This window comes from Eurypyga helias, unplaced genomic scaffold, assembly GCF_000690775.1.
Source record: "Eurypyga helias isolate BGI_N326 unplaced genomic scaffold, ASM69077v1 scaffold1087, whole genome shotgun sequence".
NCBI lineage: Eukaryota > Metazoa > Chordata > Aves > Eurypygiformes > Eurypygidae > Eurypyga > Eurypyga helias.
Window position 1 is genome coordinate 32,344 of NW_010262097.1, and position 12,563 is coordinate 44,906.

The 12,563-nt window shown below is 38.3% G+C and overlaps 1 protein-coding gene across 1 annotated transcript in view; it reads right to left on the bottom strand.

Annotated features, from left to right (window-relative positions):
- Positions 1-12,563, bottom strand: part of LRP2 (low density lipoprotein receptor-related protein 2) — a 100,703-nt gene that overhangs the window by 4,600 nt on the left and 83,540 nt on the right. Inside the window, exons 66-75 of the mRNA XM_010155571.1 lie at positions 11,607-11,750; positions 10,682-10,847; positions 8,843-8,971; positions 7,836-8,056; positions 7,227-7,403; positions 6,377-6,496; positions 3,994-4,084; positions 3,363-3,430; positions 3,078-3,195; positions 1,370-1,499 (exon numbers count right to left, since the gene is read on the bottom strand). Of these exons, the coding sequence (XP_010153873.1) occupies positions 1,370-1,499; positions 3,078-3,195; positions 3,363-3,430; positions 3,994-4,084; positions 6,377-6,496; positions 7,227-7,403; positions 7,836-8,056; positions 8,843-8,971; positions 10,682-10,847; positions 11,607-11,750 (1,364 nt within the window). The remainder of the gene's footprint in view (positions 1-1,369; positions 1,500-3,077; positions 3,196-3,362; positions 3,431-3,993; positions 4,085-6,376; positions 6,497-7,226; positions 7,404-7,835; positions 8,057-8,842; positions 8,972-10,681; positions 10,848-11,606; positions 11,751-12,563) is intronic.

Below are 12,563 nucleotides of genomic sequence, written 5' to 3' on the forward strand. Positions count from 1 at the left end.
CAGGTCTGCTTACATATATTTGGAATGTGTCTTGGTGAGCACTTCTGCCAGCTCCCGCAGCACCCTTGGGTGGATCGCATCCGGGTCCATAGATTTGTGGGTTTCTAAGGGGTGCAGCAGGTTGCTAGTTATTTCCCCCTAGGACTGTGGGGGCCTCATTTGCTCCCTGTTGCTGTCTTCCAGCTCAGGGGTCTGGGCACATGGAGAATAACTGGTCTTACTAAGACTGAGGCAAAGAAGGCATTAAGTACCTCAGCCACTATGTTTCCCCCTGCACCCAATAAAGAATAGAGATTCTCCTTAGCCTGCCTTTTTGTTACTAATGCCTGTATCCAGACCTGTTATTAGCAATGTAAAAACTGCATCGGTTGGACTTCAGTATGTCAACATTAGGCCATACAATGGAAAGTACCGTAAAGTTTTTTCATGCATGAAAAAGGTTTGAGGTAGTATTCAAGCCTAAAGCTATTTTCCCAGTATTTGCTGAAATGTTTGCATGGTTGTTTCATTACACAAGCTGCCTAGTTTTAACTAGTTTCTTCACCTAGGAAGAGGTCATATACATGCATTGTGAGCTTATCTTCACTAGCTGCTTCATTTCATATTAATTTACTGTCAGTTAAGTCTGTAATTTAACTTTAAAAGCATAGGGAGTTTCCAGTGTAGACTCTGCAGCAAGTGCTTATTATTCAAACATCCTTCTGATGTATTTCCTCTAAGTAAAAATCATTTGTATGTTTTAATTTTTGTAGTAAACTGGACTATTTTTTCCATGTAAAAACTATAAAGTACAGGAACCACAAGGATGTGCTATTTCTCAGAATGCATAAGAAAACATGAATAAAGCAGAGTTACACTTTTATGATATCCCCAAAACTATTAAACATGATTTATTTAAACTTGGTGAAGTAAAAAACTGTCCAATTAATAATTTCTTGTGCAAAGTAGTATATCCTGTGATTAGGCCCGAGTTTTACCTCTGAAGATTCTAACATACAGTCTGGATTTGAAAACCACACATTTTAGCCCTTTCTATGGAACACAGAGGCCCTCAAAAATTCCTTATTACAATATTCTCATTTGTCTAGTATTTCCCAGTATATTCCATGAATATGCTGAAATACGAAAGGGGGTAATTTACTACATTTCTATCATGTAAATCTTGAGAAAAGTCACATTATTTTGAAGAACAGCCTGCATTTGTCCTTGCCTTCAATTTATAAAAATCTATTTCAGGAAATTATCAATCAACATTCACTTTTTCTATAGCACACTTATCATCTCACTATCTTTTTAATACAAAAGACTTCCCTTTATCAGCAAAAAAAATACATTAAAAGAACACAATTATTTCAGAAATAAACCTTACCATTTGCATTGCTCTGTCTATAGCAGAGTCTCCTCCAAAGCCAGAGACTCCTATGTCCATACTCACATCTGCTCCAGATCGGAAAGTTACCCCATTGCCATTTTCAGTAGATTTTACAAGACTGCTTAAACTACCAAAAGAAAAGAACACCACTGTTAGGCTCAAATTAATTGGATCAATGAAAGTCAGTAGTGAGTAACCAAGTACAGGCCCTTCCACACAGAACTTCGAGCATGCAACTCCCAAAACCATGCAACTACAAAATCCACTGCAGAGTTAACCTTTCAGTTAATTTTGTCACATTTGCCTAACCTGAAGGAAGACAGAACCATTGAAATAATCTTTCAATGTGTGTGTCCTCACTGGAGGCAGCTTGTTCTAAAACTCTTGCCTACAGCTGGTATATTGTGCACACACTTTATCAGTTGGCCCTGTAGGTATCAGCTGATTTAATTTTAAAAAACCTTAAATCTTAGATATGACTTACAGGCACAAGTCCCATGTTAAGGGTAACAGCTAAGCTATACTTTGAGTTAACTCTGCAGTAAAAGTATGACTTAGCAGTTTACAGGGATTGAGCTATGGCAGTACTAAGGCACATTCACAGCAGAAATGAAAACTGTGAATCAAGCCTCACAGACGAAAACCTGACATCTCCATTTCACACAGCCTCATAACTTCTATGAGAAGTATGGTTGAACAGTAAAGTTCAAGTCAGTGCATTAGAATTCCTACTTGTTCACTATCTGATGACAGAGAAAATTTCCATTCAAGAAAGCAAGAAGTATAACTTGAGTGAGCAGCTTGGAGTTCTCTTACAAACTCTTGGTGTTCACAATTGATCTGCACAAAATTTTGCCCAATTTAACTACATCAAGTCATAAATAAATTTAATTAGTTTAGTGTAACCCTCCAGTGAGGAAGCAGTTCTAGCTACATCCACCTTACTGATTACAATGATTTGATTACACTGATTTAAGAGCTCTTGCTGTGAAATTGGTGCAAAGAATATGAAGATACAGCTTTATGCCTTTAAAAACACATAATCTGCTTAAAGCAAAAAAAGTTGAAGCATCATATTCTGACATCTTAAAAAATAAATTTTAAATCATTAGAAATATTTTTTTCTTCATCTCCCTTTGATTTAAAACACCAAATATTTTTGAATTATATTCCCAATGCTGGCTTTCACTGGACAGTATGACTATCAGGAGAGCAGGAACCTACAAAAAGCCCAGATTTCTCAGGCACTGGAAACATACAGAAGTTCACTACACATGCCCCATATTATGGTTAAACCAGCAAATACAGTGCTGCAGATGAGCTCAGCCTTTCAATGGTAAAAGATCTCTTTGCTGGAATCATCTTCTGAAAAAGTTTCATAAAACATTAAAACATACATAACTATGGTCTTTTTGAACTAAATATACAGTTCCAGTTCTGATCAAGAGTCTTCTGTATAGCTCATTATTTGAAAGCTGATTTAGAATGCAGAAGAGTTTTACAATAGTCCTTTGTTACAAAGTAATGATCAGCTGTGATATTGCTGGGAATCAAAAATCCATGGGAATTGCTGCAATGCTGCACTTCCCATATTCCAACAGAATAGGAACACAGCAAGCAAACTGGATTTTTCAGAAATCATTTAGGAACAAACATACATTTTGAGTGCACAGATATTCCAGTTCTGAAATCCTTCAAAACATACCTTGGTAGCTTGGGAAGCGCTGGTAAAAGGGAGCCTGTTCGTCTGTAGTTAAAAAAGCCTCCAACTGCTAACACTCCAATTATTATGATTAGTATGACTGTCAGCAACACTGCTACTGCTGCTGTCAAAGACAGAAGAATAAGCAAACATTCAAGCAAGCATAGTTCAGCGTGAAAAAAGAGCCCAGACAATTAATTATAAGCTTGACCCTGAGCAGGTATCACGGTGTGGTATTACACATTCTTTAGCTCAAAATATCAGGTGTAATATATAATTGAAGCTTACTTGTTGCAGGAGGCACTCCCTTTGACAATCCTATTTCACAATAATTCCCAGTGTAGCCATAAGAACACCTGTGAATGTAAGGACAGCTGACTGAATGGCTTTTATTAAGTCTAGGATCTCAGCTTTATTATTATATCCTACAATATTTTTCTACATACCATAAATATTAACTCCATGCTTAGCAATTTTATATATCACTGACTGTAAATATAGCATCTCTGCTATCTTCATAAAATTAAAAGTGGAAAGTGCCGAGTCAGACAACTAGCCACTAACGTCAAAAGACATGGTTTCAGCAGAGCATCGGTGGCACCTACTGGCTGTTCCAAGCTACATGTACTGAGCTTTACTTCTCCATTGTTACAATTTTTTGGTACAATGTTTTACTAGAATCTTTAGAGGTTTGCCGTTCTGGTTTTGAGTCTGTTTTTCTCCTCAAACTGATGCACACATATTGCTGACTTGCTGCTACTTGCATGCGTATATGAGTTTTTCTGCAATTGTTACAAACATGCTACTGCAGATGTATGACATTTTTGGAAGCATTTCTGACACATTTTAAAGAGTCAAATTTTTCTGTGAGACTATATCAGCACAAACCCAGGACTACCTCAACAACATACTGACTTACTTGCATTTCGGTAGACCGCTTTCATCTATATAGCATGTTCCTCCATACATGCACCTGCATGCTGGTGGCATTGTGGGAGGGGATTCAATAGCTGCAAAATTCAAAAGCCACATATGTGTTATCAAGACATCTTCAACAAAAGAAATACTACAATAGAGCATTTTACTTATCGCTACAGAACTTGCATATACAAACTCACAGGCTACTTTTCAGAATATTTGCTTTTAATAGTACACGTATTTGCTGCCCTTATATTCATTTTTCTGCCAAATTACTTATTTTAAGTAAAACCTGTTCTTGGAAAATAATGACTTATTCAGTACAAGTAGGCATAGACAACTCAAAAGCTGTATGTCCCATCACTTGCTTCTGCCCATGCATTGCAGCCAACCACCTCCCTCCAAACCTCTCCAGTCAGAAAGCAGCAATATTTTATCTCATTTGCCCAGACTCTTCCATCCAACCAGCTGGAAGTTGCACAGAGAGGGCCAAACTGTGATGCGCTCACTTATGAAGAAAAGCAGTGGATGGAAATGCGCCATACAGGAGGGCCCTCTAAACAATTGTTCATCCTGACAGTGAGAATGAGAGACGCCCAAAAGCCCTCAGTTTTCTGTCAGTACAGAGCACAGGCTGACAGCCTGGCACCAGTAGTGCAGAAGCCTCTTCATCATGCCAGTGTCTCAGCTGCACTGCAGGAGCCCTGAGGTGCCCAGGTGGTCTCAGCTGGCCCAAACAGAGCTACAAAGGTTCTGATGTTATTCTATCACTGAGTCAAGTAAAAAAAAAAAACCCAAAATTTCTTGAAGTTGCACTAGCTTTCAGGAAGAGCTCAGGATATGCTGTCAGAAAAGTGTAGTTCACATAAGCTCTGGGTCTTAGACATCATTATAGGCTATAAGTTAAGGATGGATTTGACAGTCTGTCTTACACTGGTAAGTTAGATCATAATACTTTTGTCACAAAATTTTTATCAGTCAGAGGTAGAGGAGGTCTGCTGCTACAGTGTTCCTTACAGGTAAAACTTCCTTCAAGTAAATGGGATATAAAAAGAGAAAATGAAAAGGTCTTACGGGCTGTGTTTCTCAGTAGCCACAATATGGGACAAGTACTAAATAACCAAAGGTATACACAAAAGTTACATTTGGTTGGTACATCAATTATGGCAGTCACAGTTCACTGGCTAAAAAAACTGCTCTAAGTCAAGATAAAAAATGAAGTTCAAAAATGGAGACAGTACTGTATATCCTATTTGCTGTCTCCTCCTGTTCCTCAAAATAAGGTCAAACAGAGTTTTCCTAATTACATTAGGACATTATATGGACATTATATGTAAATCAGTCTCAGCAAATAACAAATACAGTGCCCTCAGAGCAATAAAAAGCAAACAGCAAACACAATCAGCAGCGTCGTTGATCACTAATTCAAATGTGTTACACTCTTCCATTCACTATAACATCATATTACTAGCTCCTCTTTCTGCTGTCACACCATGCGGTAATAGGAAAAAGCATTAACAATTATTAGGAAAATGTAATTTAGAGGTAAGACAGTGTAAAAAATCATGACATTTTCTCTTTTATGCAAAGAAAGACTTCAGAGAACATTAACCATAGCAAAAAAGCCAGACATAATATTTTAAAGTTTAAATTATTAGAGATATGTTGCAAGGTGAAGTGCAAGGACATCTGGCTACCGCCCACATGACTGTTAAGTTAAGAATGCAGACTCCCAGCTAGAGAAATAGAAATCCTGCAGTGGCATGGTCTTTCTTCTCAGGAAAGGCTGAGCAATTCTATTTTATTGGTGCTCCTGGAAGCACTGTGGGGCCTCTGCTGCAATGCAACAACCAAGCACTAAATTCTAGTGCTTAAAAGGCTTTCCAGCTTATAATAATTACCTAGAAATTATCTTTATTGACACTGTGAGTTCTGTAAGCTTTGTTTCAAGTTTCTATTGTATTCTATATCCTGATAAAACAATATCTTGTACAGAACTGCAAACATAATTGTAAACCGCAACTTGTCAGAAAATCTCTAGTTGAAATCAATGCATTTAAAAAAAAAAAAAAAAGGTAAATAAAATATTTTGGAATTTCAAAACAAAAAAATCAGAAACTGTGACCAATTTTGCATCTGGGTCCAGACTGGCTGAAGTGATACACCCATATCCATTTAACAAATGACATGCAAATAGATTAAATGAAATGCACAAAGGTGAGCACGAATCAGAGATGGCTGAACCCAAAAGCCGGATGTCCTAACTTACCAACATCTATTCTATCAGCTAGCTCATCCCTCTGTATTTCTAATTCCCTAATGGATTTGCATTCCTAAAGAAAAGCTTCTTTTGCTTTCACTTCTAGTTTGACAAATTATTCTACCTGCATCACACTCCGTACTGCTGCCTTCTATGAATCGAGTGCCTTGAGGACAAGTGCAGGTGTACCCTCCTGGTCTCAGCAGGCAGAGGTGGCTGCAGACATCTTTACAAGGATTAGGCACTGAAAAAAAAGTGATAAGGACAGTTGAAGAAGCAATTCAGCATATTCCTGAGGTAAGACAGGGCAATTAGCTAGTTAGTAGTGTATCTTCATCAATACTACACACCAAAAATCTAAACAAATCTCGATCCCTTTTTTAAAGCAACTGATGGCCAAATACCACATTTCTATCAAAACCTTCTCTCTGCCTTTTCTACATTCTTAAGGGAGTCACTATGGCTATTGGGAGCCAGCACCAAGAAGAAACTCAACATCTCCTCCAAGCAACATGGCGCTTTCTGATACTGAAAGCTGAAGCACCTTTAAAGAGGAGTATGCTGTATGTTCCTCTGGACATGCTCACCTGTGATTACTGTGCACATGTCCTAGCTGAAATATCCCCCTTGGAGGCAATATTAAATGGTCAGCATTTTGCATGCTACCAGGATAAATTCACATTGTGACTGCCACCTCTATGACAACTCCATGATGGAAGGGAAGAAGAGAAAGGACAGGGTCATAACTTAGAAATAAGAGATTCTAAAGAGCACTGTGGGGTATTCCACTGTGATTTCTCTTTGGGTATGCAGAAAATACTTGCTAGCTGCTGTTCCATTTTTACGTTTTCAGGAGTGAATATTATCACATACTGATAGACATATTATCAGAAGATTACTAAGCTCTTTGAAGACATCACTACCAACCCTGATCTCAAAGCAAGGAACGGCTCACCAGGATGCTGATTACGTACCTGACTGATTGTATCTGTGCTGGTGATAGACACGAACTTGTGTAAGCCAGGGATTTACGGTCAGCACTTTCACTTTTTCTCCACTTCCAAATTTATCTTTCTTCCAAACTTCTCCTCGTTCTTTAGCTATCCAATATAAATGGCCTTCAAATACATCAAGGCTGTATGGACTGCCTACTTCTCAAAGGAACCAAAGAATAGACTGTCAGCAAGCAAATCTCTAGCTGAAGTGATAAAACTGCTGTTGGTCTTCAGCTTAAACAGATCATCCAATCCTTTCATTTTAAGACATTTGCAGCTATATATATATACATCCTTGTGTGCCTGACTGTACCTCCAGGCTGCTTAGTTATATACATAAAAAAGCAAGAATCCAATCTTCCACATTGTTCCCTATTTGGGTCATATAAATTACCCCTCAGGCAATATAGCTACCAGGCATCATGAGCTCTGAACCTGATGTGCCATTTATCTCTCTATAAAGGAGAGGAAAACACTACCAAGACTTATTCTTTGAAAAGCTCCCAAATCTAGCCCCACTTGTGAAGCCCAAGTGCTCATTAGCATACATCTGGGTCACCATTACTTAGTTGCACAGTAAGTTCTTACCTCCATGTAATACTACGGTTCTGTCTGTCCCATCAGGTCTCATCGATTCAATAATATTTTCTTTAGAATCACTCCAATAGATTCTATCATTGTTCAAATAATCAATAGAAAGACCTGTTGGCCAGCCAAGATCTTCAGAGACCAGAGTTTGTCTTTGTTGTCCATCCATCCAGGCACATTCAATCTTTGGCTGCCTTCCCCAGTCAGTCCAATACATGAGCCTGAAAGGACAGACACAGAATTTAATATGTGATTAAATTTAATAATAAGTTCAGAATTTGGTCACCATGATTCTTTATTGTTTCATGGAAAAGGTCAGTTGTGGAACATAAAGCTGTTCAGCAACCTATGTTTTGCAGATGTGAACAGTAAGGTCACAGAGAGTTCACTGAGCAAGCTTGTTTCAAGTACAGAAGATAAATACCAAAAGAAGAATGTTTGCATCTTGTGCCCTGATTTGGAGAGAGAGTGGTTCTAATGACAGTTTCCCATTCTAGTGGAAGAAAAATGACTGAACACTGAACATCCATCAGTCACGATAAAGCTGCAGAGCCCAGGTGACTTCAGGGAGCCGTGCTGCCTGACTCCAGCTGAGAGAAGCACATATCGCAATATATGACGATGCAACACAAGACATAGCAAGCACAATTGTTGAATGTACCAGTGCATTTATATTGCTTTCCACTGTGAAGGAGGCTGTTTCTGTATTCATTGGAGCTGGTAAAAGACATTCCCATCAATTTTCCTATTTCAGTAATAACAGAGAAATCCGTCACACAATACTGTAGAAAGCAGATTTTTACCTGACCTACTTGGTGTTGTCACCAACACAAGCACTAATGAAATTTAATCCTAAAATACTTTCCCATGCACACAAATTTCCTAATATTAGTAAAGGAAAACTCTAAAAAGCATTCCCTTATTCTTTCCTGTAAAGTTTGCCATCGCAGGTAATTTTGGTACTTAATAGCATTGAAAATAATTCTGGGAAGTCCTGTAGTACTTACCCACGTTTTGGATTGACTGCAATAGCTGCTGGTTGATCCAGCAGAGAAAAGATAAGCCATTTTCTGTATCGTCCATCTAATTTTGCCACCTCTATGCGATTAGTCCCTGCATCAGTCCAGTAAAGATGTCTGAATTATGTAAAAACACAAAACGTTCCAAAAGTAAATAGTTTACACTTGGAAGATAAATTTAAAAATAAAAAAACTTTTTAAGAATAAAAGCTATATCAAACCTGAACAAAATTTATATAATGAAACTGCAGTGATTACATCTGCGCTTTTTCAGTGTGGAACATACAGACCCTAAATACAAGTGAGTTTAGCAAATGTGATCTATTGGCTCACTAGTTTTCTCCTCTGATAAAGTTTCTGCAGTTGCCTCTGTTCCCTGTCAAATAATCTTCATTACAGGGCTACTGAGAAGTTCTGTTGTTACTTTTAAGCACCAGAAATGGCTAATAAGCATCTTCAAAGGTACAGTTTTCAACGAGACAATAAGGTTCATTACAAATAAAAATTTAACTACCATATCAAGGTTTAACCTCAGCCAGCAACTAAGCACCACACAGCTGCTCACTCCCCTCCCCACCAGCTGGGATGGGGGAAGAGAACTGGAAAAAAAACCTCATGGGTTGAGATAAAAAGGGTTTAATAGGACAGCAAAGGAAGAGGAAATAGTAATAACAAAGGAATACACAAAACCAAGTAATGCACAATGCAACAATTGCTCCCCACCCAATTATCAACAGCCCATCCCTGAGCAGCAATTCCCAACCCTTGGTCAACTCTAGTTTTATATACTGAGCATGACATTACACGCTAGGGAATATCCTTTTGGCCAGTCTGGGTTTGCTGTCCTGGCTGTACCCCCTCCCAGTTTCCTGTGCACTGGCACAGTAAGGGAAGCTTCAAGTCCTTGACTTAGTATAAGCACTATGACTACTTAGCAACAACTAGAAACATCAGCGTGTGGTACTTTGTTGCTAGCTGGATTAAACCTCGACAGTTATCAGCTTTATTCTCATACTAAATCCAAAACACAAAACTAAACGAGCTATTAGGAAGAAAAATAACTCTATCCCAGCCAAAACCAGGACAATACAACAATCTTGAAGGTATCCATCCTTTAAGTCCACAGCACCTCTCTAGACCTTTGTTTTCTGACAGAGATGTTAATGAAAAAATTGTTACCACATCAGATACAAATGCTTTTACTCCTTACAAACAGGGCTCTCAGTCTGCTCTTCCTAGAATTTTGCTTATCTTTATCACCACAGTTTTATTATGTTTTTCACCTTAGATGAAATAAACATACTCATGATTATGTACTCACTAATCACACAGTGCCTTCTGATAGAATTAATTATCTCATAATTGGCTTGGGAATGTGAGAAAATACTGCAATTCTTATTTTGCAGATGGGAGGAAGAACTACGTGTCTCAAGCCATATGTATCAGTTTTATATAATGTGCAGATGCTTAAATATGTATTTTTAAAAACACGTTTCAACACTGTTTTGGAATCAGTGCAACACTGAAGTGCTGAAGATGCTGGCCTCACCAGAATGCTGGTGATATATATCCCTTTAACCTTGCTCCCATCACCATATAGATTTGTGAATAGAAATTCAGACACTCCCTTCTGCCCTCAGAGACACTGGGTTTTTCAAGACTGGGCTGTCTGGACAAACAGAGCTTACTATATTCTTCTGAACTATCTTCAGGCTACATATCTTCAGAGACAGTCCATAAGGAAGAAAAAAGTGGCTTCTGCAGTTCCCGGTCAGACCCTTGACACATTCAATGTACAGGCTTTTTCTAGCTTTTCAGTGCACTTACCTTCCAACCCAGTCAACAGCTAACCCATCGGGATTAACTATGTATTTGAGATTCAGGTCAACTTCCTTTGTAGGATTGTTCCTACTGCTGTCAAATGTGGGCAGATAAGCACGTTTGATGGCTCCAAACTCAGAACCCTGTCCCAGAATGCTGAAGTACACAATACCTTCAAATAAGATGACAAAGAAAATCTTTATGTCTACTTATTCCATGGTTTTGGAAAACACTAATCTTTCTGAGGCTCTTCTGTGAAGACACCAGACCCATTTATTTATGAATAACACAGAGTTGTCTATTCAATTAAATTACATTGTGTTAGTGTGTAAACTTTTAAGCCATTCATCATTGGTAAGATGCACGTCTAAAATCACCTTGAGCTAGATTATCAAGAAATATGCATCTCATTTTTCAAGAGTAGAGCTTTAGCTTTGAAGCCTTTGCACATGATTTTGAGAGTTATTTAGACTCTTGTGATCCTCAGGAGCAAGCATGGCTCAGGACACTGGCCCTCTGAAGAAGGCAAAAGCAGGGGAGCCAATAAGGAGGCCAAGATATAAATTAATAGAAGGAGCTACTGGCCATTCCTTATTATTAGTTCTCACAAGACTTGGACCAGGTTTGGGGACTGGAAGAGTCAGAAAGGGAAGGGATTCATTTATAGCAATCCTCTACTACTGCATAATCCTAAACAGCCACAGTTCCACAGCTGACCTCACACCAAAATGAAAGAAGAGTAAAACCTAGCTACATAAGTTAAAATATTAAAAGGAACCCTGTTGATGATGAAGAATGAATAGACCGACACATTCAACCAAGACCTGGCCAGTTAATCTAATTTGATTTTGATTTCCAGCATAAATTAAATACTTATGCTGCAGAAACCACCCACTGTATGGTTGATTATTCATGTTCTAGAGATACTCACTCAGGCCTATCCCTTCAGGGTCCCAGTCATAATCCAGAGCTTGGATGCGCTCTTGGTTATCAATATAGTCGGAGTACTGTTCTGATGAGATATTGTATCTTCGAATCCGTACATTGTCTGGCAGCAGTAACAGTGGAGGATTACCTGGGAAACGATCATGAATTTTACTTTCACGTATTTATCATATTAGAAGAAACAGATGAAAGTGGCTTCTAGTCAAAACTAAACTGGGGCCACTTCAGAACTACTCAAACTTCTTGGCATTGCAAAATTCATTAAAAACTCTGAAAATGCTTACCACTGAAGAAAGCAGTATCCTTTTCACCATAGATTTTGAGCAATAGTAATCATTAAAGGATAAGTCCTTAAAATTCCTAAACATTACAGTGCTGGCATATCACCACCTCACATCTCAAAAATGAAATGTTGCTATATGCTATTTAGATCAGCTCCCCACCTCAAAATATGGGAAACAATTTTGAAAGTACAAATAAGTTGCTGGTACCTTGAGCCACGACCTGATATCTTTAAATCCTAATGACTCCACATTCAGATGAATGTTTTACCCAGCCACAGGTTAATTTGGAGTCTCAATACTCTAACAACTTGACTATAGGGAGCATCAGTCCCACCTGGCTCATTTTACTGGTGAGAAAATTTAATTGTTCAGCCCTTTTGCTAAGGACAAAGTCCAGTTGGAAATCATGGACTTAAATCCTAGGCCTTCTTTCAGAGAAGTTCTCCTACATTAATCACATCTTCACAGAGGCAATGAGAAATAACAAGGCATTCACCTGGAAAAATCTCATTTACCAGTGTCTTTTCCAACTAATAATCCTCTGTTTCCTATGAAACGTACATTTGAACACAACCCCTTTCTCTCTAAGCCATGCTCAACTATGGGAATATAAGGCAAGTGACTATTCTCTAATGAACATACAATTCAGTGTAGCAATG